General features: G+C 42.6%; 2 protein-coding genes across 2 annotated transcripts in view; both read right to left on the bottom strand.

Moving 5' to 3' along the window:
• Positions 1-85: 85 nt before the first annotated feature.
• Positions 86-13,655, bottom strand: LOC141940488 (meprin A subunit alpha-like). The gene is made up of 13 exons (XM_074861424.1): positions 13,100-13,655; positions 12,979-13,003; positions 12,814-12,867; positions 11,060-11,100; positions 10,898-10,973; positions 9,936-10,053; positions 8,358-8,533; positions 7,930-8,151; positions 6,928-7,074; positions 4,202-4,417; positions 3,420-3,893; positions 3,148-3,321; positions 86-1,176 (listed from the first exon to the last, which is right to left on the bottom strand). The coding sequence occupies exons 1-13, from the start codon at positions 13,157-13,159 to the stop codon at positions 1,133-1,135; spliced, it is 1,827 nt and encodes a 608-aa protein (XP_074717525.1). The 5' UTR covers positions 13,160-13,655; the 3' UTR covers positions 86-1,132.
• Positions 12,834-14,030, bottom strand: part of ANKRD66 (ankyrin repeat domain 66) — a 23,910-nt gene continuing 22,713 nt past the window's right edge. The window contains exons 5-6 of the transcript XR_012627999.1: positions 12,979-13,003; positions 12,834-12,867 (exon numbers count right to left, since the gene is read on the bottom strand). The gene's annotated coding sequence lies outside the window, so the exon portion shown is untranslated. The remainder of the gene's footprint in view (positions 12,868-12,978; positions 13,004-14,030) is intronic.

The raw sequence follows: 14,030 nt of genomic DNA, 5'->3' as shown, positions 1-14,030 counted from the left end.
TGAGAAGCCCACGCTGGAGCAGTCTCCTGGCAGGACCTGTGACCCCGTGGGGGACCCACGCTGGAGCAGTCCATTCCTGAAGGACTGCACCCCATGGAAAGGACCCATGCTGGAGCAGTTCATGAAGAACTGCAGCCTGTGGGAAGGACCCATGCTGACATGAAGGACTCTCCTGTGAGTGGGACCCCACACTGGAGCAGGGGAAGAGAGTGAGGAGGAAGGAGCAGCAGAGACAGTGCGTAATGAACTGACCGCAATCCCATACCTTGTCCCCCTGTGCTGCTCAGGGGGAGGAGGTAGAGAAGTCAGGAGTGAAGTTGAGCCTGGGAAGAAGGGATGAGTGGGGGGAAGGTGTTTTTATATTTGTTCTTATTTTTCATTATCCTAGTCTGTTTGAATGGCAATAAAATAAATTAATTTCCCTAAACTGAGGCTGTTTTGCCCATGACAGTAATTGGTAAGTGATCTCTCTGTCCTGATCTCGATCAATGAGATTTTCATTGTGTTTTTCTCTCCTTGTCTTGTTGATGGAGGGGGAGTGCTAGACCATCTTGGTCAGCACCTGGTAGCCAGCCACAGTCAACCCACCACAAAGTCCAAACAAATCCTCATTCTGCTTTTGTGAAAACTTCTCAGTAACGTTGAACGGGGTCCAGACACAGATGAAGGTAGGGAACCATGCTATTCTTTTAGTTGTGACCTAATTTGCTGAATACTTGGGAGTGAGCGTTATCAAAAACTGGGTTTGAAGAACTGGTAATGGCCATGGGGAGAAAAGAGAAATCCTGGAACAGGATCTTGGAAACAAGCACTGGTACTTCTGGCTAGGGAAAGTTGGACAGAAAGACTTCAGATGCACAAGCTGGGAAGTAAGCATTGCCATCAGCAAAGATAAACAAAAAGAATGAAACATGGAAAGGAAAAAAGTGATATAACTAAGAGAAGCCCTTTGCTACTTGGGCCAAAATAATCTTTGGAGAGTCTATGGGTTTAGTCTCTTAAAACTAACAAGGAAGCTTAGTTCAAATTCTTAAAACACAGAAACCACAGAATACAGTTTCTTTAGTGAAGTAATAAATTTTATCTGTCATGGATAGCTGTTTGCACTTGTAATGAAGAGGTTGAGGGCACTTCAAGGACGGACTGGGACTTCAGATGTAATCAAAGGGGTAAGATCTGCAAGAAAAGAAAAAAAATTAATACATGGAGTATATAGTACAGTTCTACAATGGATTTTGGGATGACATTCAGGCTTATTCTAAGGGCAAGAAACAAAGCAACAATAATTCATCCAAACATCCCTAGAGACTGCAGCAGTACCCAGCGAAGGAGGTGGAGGGGAAGCTGGAAGGGCAGAGAGCTGCAGGCATGCATGGCACTCCAGTCTGCACTTTCTCAACCCCAGCAGGGTTTACTGGGATTACTGAGCTGAAGGGGAACTGGGGTGAGGCAGTAGAGAGCTTGGGTCAGAGGTGATCTGAAATGGGACTGGGGGGTGAGGAGGGAGGGTGGAAAGGCTTGTGGAGAAGCGGGAGGCATGGGGCAGACCCTCGGTGGTTATGCAGAGACAACCTCCAACTTTTATCAGAGGGCAATGTAACATTGCCCCTGAGTTTTTAGGCACCCTGGTATCAAAATGAATATTCAAATATAGTGACTGGAACCTTACAAATGTGACCATATCAGATTTAATATCTAGAAATGAAGCTGAACCCATTTATAACTGGAGACTAAATGCAGTCTCCTAACAAGTCTTTCAATTTCTTAACTACAATCTCATCTAGCAGTTGCAAATGTTTTTGGGACCACTGGCACCCATATGAAACAGCAGGACTGAATTTCCCCCAGTGAATTATTCCCAGTACAAGGCGCCGTCAGGAAAAGCACAAAGAGGACTCGGCTGCTTTTCTCTTTGCTAAAGGGTACTTGGAAGCGTTGCCGAATGCCCTACATAACCTGAAGAAAAGCTGGGCTGTTCTGTATGCCAGAAATGTAGACTGCTCTTTGCATTTTTATTCGGCAGCACACATTCCTGGTTCAGCATTCATGGGAAGCAGCTTTCCCACCTTGCAAATGTTCTTCTTGCTTCAAAAATTTCTCCATTCTCTGCTGGATTGAAAACAAGAACTTCGCTTTTTTTTTTTTTTTTTTTTTTTTTTTCACGAAGAACAAGGGAGAAATCCTCCTGCCAGGAGAGTTCACAGCCTGGTGTTCACAGCCCTCAGTTGTGCGGAGTGAGTCTGGATCATCACAGCATACTCTCAACTGTCCTCTCCGATCTGAGACAAGTGCTTTGACCCCTGTACTAGCGTCACATCTGGTTTAATGATTATTTACTTATACAAAGTGTTTCTACTTCCCAGACACTGACATTTTCCAAAGGAAAATCACTTCAGAAGGGTGATAGGATTTATCTTACTCACCATTAGTTATTAGTGATGGATTTCTTTGCAGCTGGTGGAGATCAGCACATCAGAAGAGCAGTTCATCACAACTATAATGGAATGGGATCAACTGCTCCCCAGAGGTACCTGTTGCTCTCAAATGACCCACCAGGGAGTCTAGAAAGTTCATTTTTGGACACCTAACATGAGGGAAGATGAATGCAGCCATCTGACAGGTGGCTCTCACAGGATGGGCATGTGCAGGCCAGGCTGCCCTCTGCACTAAACAGCTCTTTTCCTCCTTCTTCCCCTTCCCTGCTGCCTTTGGCAGAGCAGAGAGGCTGCGCACAGTCCTGACAAAAATTACCACCTCAGAAGAGGAACTTTGGATCAAAAAATCCTTCTGTCAGTTTTTCAAGATCTGTAAAGAATCTCTTCATTTTCAAACAACAATTTTCTTAAGTTGGAAGTGATACAGAGGGTGGTAGTGAATGGGAACACCATTAAGTAGACTGATCATCAAGACATGGAAGTATAATCTCTCCTGAAAATCTGATTTTCAGGGATCAGAGAGTCAAGGTCATCCACAGGGTTTCATATTCTGTATTCAAAAATCCAGGCACCTGAAATCACTAAGCATTTAAAAACCTTGTTCCTGAAACAGATGCTTGCTAATCACCCTTATCTTTTGTACTTTCCTTACAAACAGAAGAGTGTGTAGCTGCTCTGTTCCCGTGGAGATTCTGATAATATTATACTCTACCTTCAAAATCAGCAAAGATGAAAAGACTGTCATTTTTAAGGAATTTTTTCCAGTGCAGCTCCCTGTGGGTCAGGAATGTATTCCAGCCAACACCTGGGCTCATGTAGCAGTTGCAGGAAGAAGAAAAACTTCCAGTGATAGATGGCTTGTCCCACTGCAGGGTGTCATTTCTGCCTGTTGTGCCACAATATAGAAATAATTAAAGCTGATCTCCACTCAGCCCAGTTGTGTTTCTGCATTTCTACATTTCTCACTGGTGCACTCTGACTTACCTTGTACTAGCTGTTTTGGGTCTGTCGTAAAGCTAAGGCTGAGGGACATCCTGTGGATTACATCAGGTTCTTGATCCAAAACAGACAAGATAACTTGTCTGTGTCCAGCTGGCCATTCAAGAAGGCCATCGTTTGGACTGCTGCAGAGATGGAAAGTAATCCCCATGTAATTCGTGTAGGGTGAAGAATTTCTTCCGTGAGGATACAGCTGTAAAGCAAAGGCATATCCTTCCGAGCTGTTAAATACAGGGCTTACGATATAATCGCCTTTTGAAGTACTATTCAGAAGAGATGTGAAGTTTCTGATGTGCCAGATGTTGGTGGGGCAGTTTGTCTCTGTCAGGCTGGTGTCATCGATGGCAATGCCCCCCGCAGACATGGCTGGCTCTCCTCTGATGCCCTGAAACCCATACCGGAATTTGTTTTCGACACTGAAGGGGATGCTGGCCAATTTCCAGTGATGTTCTCCATCAGCTGAAGAGGGAAGTAAATACATGTGAGAATGGAAAGTCCAGGACACAATCCCAAATCAAGCTGTGCCTTCCTCAAGCGTCCTGTGACCTGTTTGTTTGTATGGTGATTGTCTGATGCCCTTCACCCTAGCTAATCTGGGGACAGTCTTAAGGAAATCGCCTCTGAGCCGAATTCTGTTCTCATGGGCGCTAACTCTGGAATTATTCAACTGAAGTAAATGAAGGTTAGATTTACACTGGACACTTGAGCAAATGTTCACATGATAAACTTTTTCAGCACTTCAGATATGGAAATGCACTTTCACTTACCTGTAATCGTATGCAACTTTTCCATCCGTCTAACATTTCCAGTTCCATCATCTTTCTTAACCCAGATAACTAGCTTATCCTGTGGACTTCCATTTAACCTGTAGAAAAACTGAAGGCATTTTTCCTTCCTCCTTGGATAAAGGATGCGAGATTCCAGAAGAGCTGACTGACCAGCACGTCCAGTTTTTGTATCTAAGTGCATGAAATATCCTCTATCTGGGAAGCACAAAACACAGTGGTGTGAAAAAAGTTTTTGATCCATTCACTAATGAAATGCCAATGCTAAATAAGCTTTAGTGCAGTTTCCACTTGCCTGAGCTAGCAAGTTATTTTCAAAGTAGAAAAAAAAAATCAATAGAAAATAATTCTCTCTACATTGCAAATCGATATTAAAATGAAAATACATTGAAATAAGGTACACATTTTGTTCCATTCTTTAGAAATTAAGTACAAACTGTACATGTGCCAATCCTGTCAACATGTGCAAATGTAAGTGGATGCACTTGGGCAGGGATTTTTTTGAAGACAAACTAGGAAAGTATTGGAAGGGTCCTGTTAGGTCAAGTCCTCCAGTCTTCTGCTTTGCCTAGAAACGGTGACCACCTGCACCCTCATCACCCACATCAGCCCTGTTGCATATATTCCAATTTTAAATCAGCTTCTTGAAGTTGACTGAGCAAGTGCATCAGCTTCACCTAACAGCCTCAATACATTCCTCTCTATAGAAAGTGTCTCTCCTGACAGCAAGGACATTTTCAAGCTGCATCACACTGGGGGTTTCCAAATACTCTGTGACTGCATCTATGGGTTTGAACTTTTACGTCTGTCTGGGAGACAACTGATGCAAATAGCAGAGACGTGTAGGGAAGAATGACTCTGAATTGCAACCTGATGTCACTCGGAGCTCCACTGCTGTTCCCAGCTACATGCCTGTGCTTGGATGTGCTCCCATAAGCATGACTAGCTTTCTGCAGTAAGTTCCCCTACAAACACTCGATAAAGCTGCTTATTTTCCACTAACTGCTGACCTGTTTGCTCTCAGGAAACTTATGAAGGCTGACTACTTTTTAAACATTTTTTCTTCCCCCTCCTTGAAGCTGAGCAGTTAATTTTCTGTCCCTAGCCACAAGAGGCAGGAAGTTTCTGTCAGCTCCCCAGCCACATGCTCTGTCACACATCCAGAGCCTTTACGGTGTCAGCAAACCGCACTCCCTGCAAACCGCAAGCAAACAGCCCATCAAACAACAGCCAAACAGACTTGTTCCTCTAGAAACAAGACATGGCCAATGATGGGATGTAAACAACCCTCCTGTTCATTTTGCTCCCTACTCAGAGGGTCTTCCAAGTGCTGGTTTTTGCACTGTGCCTTTCACCAGGTGCACATCTGCCCTTTCGAACCCCACATGTGATGAGAATAGGAGCACCCCCCACCCTGCCTGCTATGCACCTGCTCTCCTCCTCATGGACTGCAAATTTGGTATAAAGGCGGGATCCCCAAACTGTAACCAAATGCAGTGTTAGCCAGCAAACATGATCTGTTACTGCCAACAGCCATCTCTTGCTCTCTCCTCCCTGGGAGCAGGCTCGACAGAAATGACTTTTGTTCTATTCAGCATTTTTTTCCTCTCCTGCACCATGAGACAATTTTGTGACTAATCACCACTCGTGTTTTGGGAAGCAGATGTGCCTAACTGTGACCACTTGTACACAGACCAGCTGGTCTCATGCCTCTGATTTTCCAAATAAACTTTTTTGATTGAGGATTTTTGGACTGTCTATGTGATGCTCCTCTACAATGTTTAATTTTCTCTGCACTGCCTCTGAAAGCAACAGACCTACTCAATTCCTGTGTCCTGGTAGCAATCAAAATACTGCAGAACTCAATACAATTGTATTTGTTCAATATATATTTAAATCAGTGCAGTTAAAGCCAACGCCTCGATCAAAAGGACCCCATGCAACACTTTCCTTGGAAGAGGGGAAATCACTGCGGGTTTGCTTCTCAGATAATCCTTCAGCCTCCCTATGTGGTGCAGCTCAAACAAACTTTGAATTACCAGCAGCTACACCCTCCTGATATGGCTCTGCATCACACAGCACCCCCTCCCTAGAATAGTCTCCTGAGGGTGGTTTCCTTCTACTCTGTGACACATTGCTGAAGCTCAGCTTCCTATTTTGATGATCCTGGATTGGTTTCAATGTCAGAATTTGACTACAAACAAGATTTGTGTATTGTGATATCTGCTTATGCATGGCCTTCTATGGGGATGCCTCAAGTGAACTCCTGTACAAAGGGAAAGTGTCTTTCAACTTTAAACAAAAACTAGAAAATTGCTCAAAATCCTGTAACATATGCATAAAAGCAGGAGAGTCTCACCTGACTAAACTCTATGGAGTTTCACTAAAGTCAGTTGTGGCAATCTGGTGGAGATCCCTTCATTTTAATGGAGCTACCACCAATTTACAGCAGCTAAGTCTCAAAGTGTCATTTCTTCATGAGATACTACAATGTAGGGAGAATATTTAAAGAAGGGTTAAACATTTCAAATTAAAATTATTAGCTTTTCTATCTGAAAATTCAAGAGTTATGTTTAGCATAAGGCATACAGTGATTAACATAAATAGAATGATATTTCTAGTGACTTATTTATCTCTGTATATCTTCATTCTCACATCTCATAAAAGCATGGTAAAGTCTAATGACCACCTAAAACTACATCTGTTACCTGCACAGCTTCCCACCAAAGTGTGGTCTTCATCTCCTGGTTTGCCCAATGTGTGTTCCCAGTTAGCACCGTCTTGTGCATTTTGCACCATCCCACAGATACTGATGTATTCAAAGGAACACTGGTCCAAGAAGGTGAGGCTTGAGGCTGCCAGGAACAGAGTAACATATTTTACTATGTCCATTAATATTAAATAAGGCTCTCGCTGTTAACCCCATTCTGGAGTGTTTACATACAGCACCTAACATCAGGAAATATGTTCTTAATACAGCTGAAGACTATACAGACTTTCACATCTATATCTCTGTTACCACACATAAATGATGTTTCCCCCTGAAAGAAACATCTTATCTATTTCACCTATTCTTGGCTGAATATTTCCTTGAAGGAACCAGCTTGGCCCCTACATGCTAGTTTTCCCTTTCAGACATCCATCATTTTCTCTAAGCCTGACTGGAATAGGCTCTGTAGCCCATTTCTCTCTTCAAGGTGTAAATCAGAAGTAGTTCTGCTGAGGCTAGTGGAAATATTCAGGTGTGTGTCAGTACTATACAGCATGTTGAGCATTTAGTTTCAAAGCTTTGCCAGTGGAGCTGGAAAGCATGATTATCCCCATTTGTGCTCCTGACTCCAATTGTCTTATCAAACATCACATAAGCAGAAAAAAGAACTTGAAATACTCTGGTTTTGGAGACCCCAATTCCAGACTATTGTTACTTGATCATCATCTGTGAAGGAAACAGTAACTATTACAAATAATATTACAGGAAAGTCTGTGTGAATGAAAAGTGTTAGACCCTTGATTCACTTCAATGGTATTCTATAAGGAAATGGGGATCTGGCCACCATGGAGCTTGCTGCTGCATAAGAACCATAGTATCTCTTAGCATTGCAATAGAATCTCAGGGGTGAAATGTTCCTGCTCCTCCCATGTGAGTCCATCCATGTTCTCATGAAGCTTGAGCAAGGATTTTCAAGCACATGTGTGAGAAGAGGACTTACTGCAGTTGTACATGCGATTCAACCTCAGTAAGTCGATCCTGCTGAAATCCAACCTCTGCCCAATGATCTCATTAAATTCTGGAATTTTTGTTGTAATAGAAGGAACATTGCTATTGATGTTGAAAGAATATGGTCCATAGTGCAGGACTGACTCATAATCATACGGGGTATTGAGGTCATCAAGGAAACTATCATTGTGTTTGTCAAAGGCATATGCAAAACCTAGGCAAAAATATACACAAGTGATTAGGTAAGACCAGAAATAAAATTTAGCACGTAGCATCTTTTCAAAGTGCTTTACCCATGACTAAATAATGGTCCAGTTGTCAACATGTAGGCAGCCATTCTCAACAGAGACATTTTGGCATCATAAAAGAAGGAACATGCATCTACAAACAATTCTCAAACATTTCAGATCTGCATCATACCTTCAATAATTTCATCCCACCATATCTGAACATAGTCATCACGATCTGTCCTGGACTGCTCATGGTAAAATCCTAGGGCATGCAGAAGCTCATGCTCCACAATGGCTTTATAGTCACATCTCTCTCCTATGGACACTGTCTGGCCACTCTGAAGGTCCCCCACATAAGACCAGCACCTGTAAGGGAAAGACTCAGATATTGCACCCATTTTGCATAATATCTTCTATGAATTGAATCTATATATTAACTCAACTGTAAGATCAAGGTAGAAGTAAAAAAATAATATTTTTTTAGAGTTTCCCATCTGAGTTTTCCAGTCTTACCCAAACTAGATTTGCAATGTCAGAATACATGCACTTTCATCATCCTGCCACAGTCCAGCAATGAGTGCCTGTCCCAGATGTGATTGGCCTTCTTGTTTCATTTTGCCCTCCCTGGAGGGCAGCGCATGTGTGTTCTTCAGCTGGCTGCAGTTCTTGTAAGGAAGGTGGTGATGGCAAGTGCTATTGCTCTTCAACTCTGGGTAGCCCCAGCTCAACCAATATAGGAAGGGGACCAGCGGATGAGCAGTGCAAGAAAGTACAGCAGATGCCTTATAACCTCATACACTGTGTTTGCTGTTGTTTACATGTATGTTTACCGAAGCACCTAAGTAAGTGGCCCAATATTAAAAGGTACTGAGCAGCCTCCACTGAACTCAGGTTGCATTGGCTTCTCAGGTTTGGTTCCTAGGTACTGATTTAAATCTTAATTTCTCATGTCCATTCAGAAATAATTCATCACTGTGTGTTAAAAAAAAAAAAAAGCAGCTACCCCAAAAATACTATGCACCAGTCTCCCCCCACCCAACGGCAGATCTACACTGGATTCCTAGACACAGACACTAGCTGGTGTCACCAGCTTCCTGATGGTCCCTCCCAGCAAGTGGAGAAATCCCCTGACCTAACTTTAGACAGTCACAGCATTGGCATTGGCCGCTGAGTTAACTTTCCTGGCACCTTTACAGTCCCTGGACAGTAACAGGCATTTGGGATATGAGTCACCAGACCTGTTTTAGAATTCTATTTTAGGTGAGATGGTTTGTGGCCTGGCAGAGTCACCACCTCCCCACTGACTGCAAAGGCAACCTGCGGTGACCTGCACAGCGGTAGAAGTTGTTGGCTTCAACACTTGGTCAGGTAAACCCAATCCTGCATTTGAAAGCAAGGAGGAAGCTACATGCTAATGCCAGCACACTAGTGACATACCCTGCCCCTAACCAACACCAGGAGGAAGTTATTTGCTGGTTTTCCCTGAAAGAGTGCCAGGAAAGGGATTCACTTCAGTAGCTAGGATGCAAATGGAAATAAAATACTATTTTTCTTATATTAAGAGAACATCAAATGCAGATAATACCTTTGATTAGTCTGTTTTCATTGGATTTATCTCCAGTGTAATACAAATAAGTACTGGGATAGACAAGTGGCAGAGGTATTTATGTCCTTTTTACAAGCAAGAATGAAAACGAATGTCTCCTGAGTTGGAAAAACTATTGTATCAAACAAGGTGGTACAAACCAGATTGTTAATACAAAATTACCCATCCAGCTTCTCAAATTTCAGGTAAGTCCGTTCCCCTTCGTAGGGCTTGAAATCAACACAAGACTTCAGCCTGAACATGTCAAACGCCTGCAGGATAACGCCTTTAGCATTCAGATCTGAAACACAGCAGAGGATAACAAAAGCAGTTGTTCTGCTTTGATAATATTATAAATACCTATAATTCTAGACAGAAAGTATGAACAAGAGTGCATTAAAACTATGAACGTGTATCAAAAATATCTACCTGGATGAAAGAGCAGGAGGCTATTAGCAGAATTCCCTGACTGGAGTAATTTTGGCAGAGGCCATAGGGAGAGAGAATATCTTTTATTAGACAAACTGATAGTGCTGAAACAAACAAGCAGGCTTTTGGACATCCAGGGCATTGCTCAGGTTTTGTTGGGTAATTGTATTGCATGTTATTATATAATTTCAAGTATTGTAAACTTTGAGCTAGTAAAGATAGGAGAGGATTTTAACACTGATTTGCTATTAGTTTTTACACCTAAATTGTTCAAAATTTAAAATAGTCCCTAAAATTAAATGGAAACAAGATGTGAGAATGCTCTGAACTTTGTTATGTATAAAATATCTGCATTTCCTTTCTGTCTGTTCTGAGCTGGGGCTGTTAAGAAGAGATAAGGCATGAAGGGTGCAGTAGATTAACATGCATATTCTTGAGATTAGGATTTTCTGACTTCTTTGTCTAGAGATCTCAGCTAGACACACTGGTATTAGTTAAATTGACTGCTCATCAGCCTCCGGCTGGTCACTGGGGCTGTTATATTCGAAACAGTGTGTGCTAGGGCAAAGTTGCATCGCTCTGTCTAGCAGTAACATGGACATTAATGCAGCATAACTCAATAGCAAATGAAACAAAAGCAGCCTGGAGAGCTGGACAAAACCAGAGTATGTCTAATGCAAGTAGTACAGTGTTATGATAACAAAAAATCTTATTACCCAGGCTGTCAGCTAGGATATAGGGGATGGGAAATTTCCATCTGTAGGAGCTGTTTCTCAGAGCATTCCTCTCCAGCTGTTAATGAGATCCACATGCATGTGTTAACATTTCAAACCCAGTCTATGCTCTTGCTGTTGTTGGTTTAGATCAGCAGCACATACCGGTAAGATAATATCACCTTCAAAAAGCTTTCTTCCTGTTTCTGAAATGAGATAAATAACCATTTAGGCCAGAGTAATGTATCAAGAACTACAATATGGTTTTTTTCAAAGATGACACAATCTGTCAGGCTGCCTCATCAACCAACCCATCTCTCTTTAAAGAGCTGCCGCCCAGAAACAAGCAAATGAATAGCCATTGCCACAATATAGCATGCCTGTCCTCTGTCTGCAGCTAAGGAGAATTTGGGGTTGAGTTAAGATTTCCGTAAAAATTTCATAACAGCTGGCCAGAGAAGATTTTACTTCCAGGCTTGTATCCTGAAACAACTGTGGACTTCTGAACATTGTAGTTGATATATAGGTGGAATGGATTTATCCAGAAGTTAGGCATCTAATAGCTTAATTAGTTACCTAACCTAGGCCAATCATCTGGGATTCCCCATATGATCAAAGGCGAAAGACAAGGATTCTGGAGAGGGAACAGGTTCAGTCCACTTTTTCAACCACCTGAGTCTGACCCAAGCTCAGAATGCATCAATTAAATCTATGTGCTATGTGTCTCAGATCCCATTACAGCTGTGTGTCCATCCAGTTGCCTAAAGATACGTGTCTGGTGCCATTTGAGATGCACAAGGGTATCCAAAATATCCACTTGGGTTGGTAGATACAAAATTTGGGAGACTCCTTCGCCTTCTAGAATGGTGGGGATGGATTTGAACTGGCAACAGACACCTGTGTGTTAAGTAGCTGATCCACATTTTCCATTATTTAAAAACAGCATGTGAGACTCTGATTTTATACCCTTATTTTTTTAAGGTGCCAAATTCCCCGCACAGAGCTAAGCCCAAACCCCAGCCACTGTATGCTCCTGCTAGCGTAACCTTTTTGTTTAATGCCCTTGTATAAGCACAATCCCAACACAGACACCTCATCTTCAGATCTTTTGTTATGGAAATGACTTATATTCTCCTCATGTACATATATAGAGAAAAAAAACCAACAAAACCAAACCCCCAACCTTACACATGGTTTCTATTGTGTCAGCAACACCAGAGGAAACTTACACCAGAGCATAAAGCAGATACCAGGCAATGTCAGGCAATTAAAACTCTCTCAAGGCAATGCCACTGAAACCCTGGGGTAGGAATGAAGGTACTTAAGCTTCATGTCTTGGTCATCGGTCATGTGGAACCAACCAACTCACTTAAGATAAATGCACATCAGCGAAGCAGAATTTGAATTAGAGCCACTGCCAAGGTTTCTCTGGGAGTCACGTTGCAGAAGAGTGCAGTGGGGAGGGATGCAGGTTCAGTCCAAGGGTTGCTGAGCCTTCCCCTAGAGCACTTGAGTGTGGTTCCAAATTTACGATTAAGATCCTGGGCTTCCTACAAAATTATCCTTGTGGAAATTTCCTGGCCTTTCCATCTTCCCTTTCCAAGACCAACCTTTTATGGACCTTTCTGTCCTCTGCTCCATGCCCTGCTCGTGCCCTTCCATCCTCTCTGGCTGCTACCAGACTCCAAAGTGGAGGTCTTCTCCCTTCTCTCCAGAAGTAGCTGGGGTTCATCCCACACATTTTTAACTGCCCTGCAATAGTCACTGTATCCCTGATACATTTGGGATTTTTCTCAGATAGGAGGGAGCTTTCAGTCCCCTCTGGTGCCATCACATCTGCCAGACTTGTGGTTCCTAAAGGCTAGGTCAGATCTTTCTAATAATTCAACACTTTGGACATATTTACTGTCCTGACTTACCTGAGTTGATTTCTGGAATGTCCTTTCTAAGCTGCCCTCCATCAACATCATCAGCTATCAAAAGAAATAATACACCTAAGTTAGTGACTAAATTACATGAGTTGATATAATTCCCCACCTGATGACTGGCAGGCTTCCGCTAACATAAAAATATTGCGTCCTTACCTGTGTCTTCAACAGAGTTTTGGATCTGAAACATAGAAAATACAGTTTCAAAATCACAGGTAAATGAAGGGAAATCTCACCCTGATACCAAGCCAGAAAACAGAGGAGCAGGTGGGAGTACCGTAAAGGCAGAGGAGCAGGTAACCAACGCTGTGAAACAACATATCCTCCAGAAATCCATTTCAGAAGATCATCTGGTGCTACCTGGCAGTGTAGATATAGTGTCCTGCAGGTGAAGAGCCTTCAGAGTACTGATAAGCATAAGCCATAAAAAAAGTTGAACTTTAAAATGAAGAGCAGATTTTGATCTTATTAAATACAGCCATAAGCCAACCCAGTAAGCAATCTGCCTCCCCGTTTTATAACTAGTTGTAGCATATTAACCCTTGTAGCAATCAGGAGCTGTTGAACTCTTTAAAATTTCTGTGACTTCTTCAGAGATAATATCACTCTTTTCTCCTGCTTTACAAACCATCCTGACCCTATCCTGACATGATGAACTGCGTAAGGAAGTAACAACAAAAGAAGAGGCTTATGGTCTCCAACCTGAATAAATAACTTTAAGAGAAGGCTTGCTTGGTGGGTTTTTTTGTATTTCTGTAAATATCTTGGTAGATGCAAATATATTTTTCATCTGATTCTATGGGTAAAGCATCATCTTTAATTTAAAACTAACATTATTTTTGTAATCAGCAGAATGCCAGCCATCAAGTTCCAACAAAATGTGTTGGTTTGGGTTTCCTCAGGTGATCTGAAAGAGGGTCCCTGTTTGGTCCTGCTCATGTGCCTATGAAGACCTGTTCTCCCAGTGTTTTGTATGGGAATCCCACCCAGGTCCTTCCCTGTGAACACAAGCCATTTGGGCCAGGATGAAGAAGGGTGAAAGAAAGTCCCCTTGGTGAGAAGGCAAGAGCAGGACTGAGCTTTGCCTCCAACTGTTCAGAGTGTTTCTCCTCCTGGCAGCCACATGAAGGGGTTTTGCGCGCTCCTGCAGCTCTCTTGCTCCCACACACTTCCTGCACCTCCTCCTCCTCCTCCCATCTTCACACCGC

The sequence above is a fragment of the Strix uralensis genome, chromosome 3 (genome assembly GCF_047716275.1).
Source record: "Strix uralensis isolate ZFMK-TIS-50842 chromosome 3, bStrUra1, whole genome shotgun sequence".
NCBI lineage: Eukaryota > Metazoa > Chordata > Aves > Strigiformes > Strigidae > Strix > Strix uralensis.
Note: the sequence above shows the minus strand (reverse complement) of the source record. Positions and strands in the feature narration are given on the sequence as shown.

Bases quoted from the DNA above. Each gene is read 5' to 3' on its own strand.
- LOC141940488 (XM_074861424.1), bottom strand. From the start codon at position 13,159: ATGGATTTCTGGAGGATATGTTGTTTCACAGCGTTGGTTACCTGCTCC. The intron at 8,152-8,357 runs GTATGATGCAGA...ATTTTTGCCTAG, and splicing joins GTGGGATGAAATTATTGAAG to GTTTTGCATATGCCTTTGAC. The intron at 1,177-3,147 runs GTAGAGTATAAT...CTTTTCTTGCAG, and splicing joins CATCTTTGCTGATTTTGAAG to ATCTTACCCCTTTGATTACA.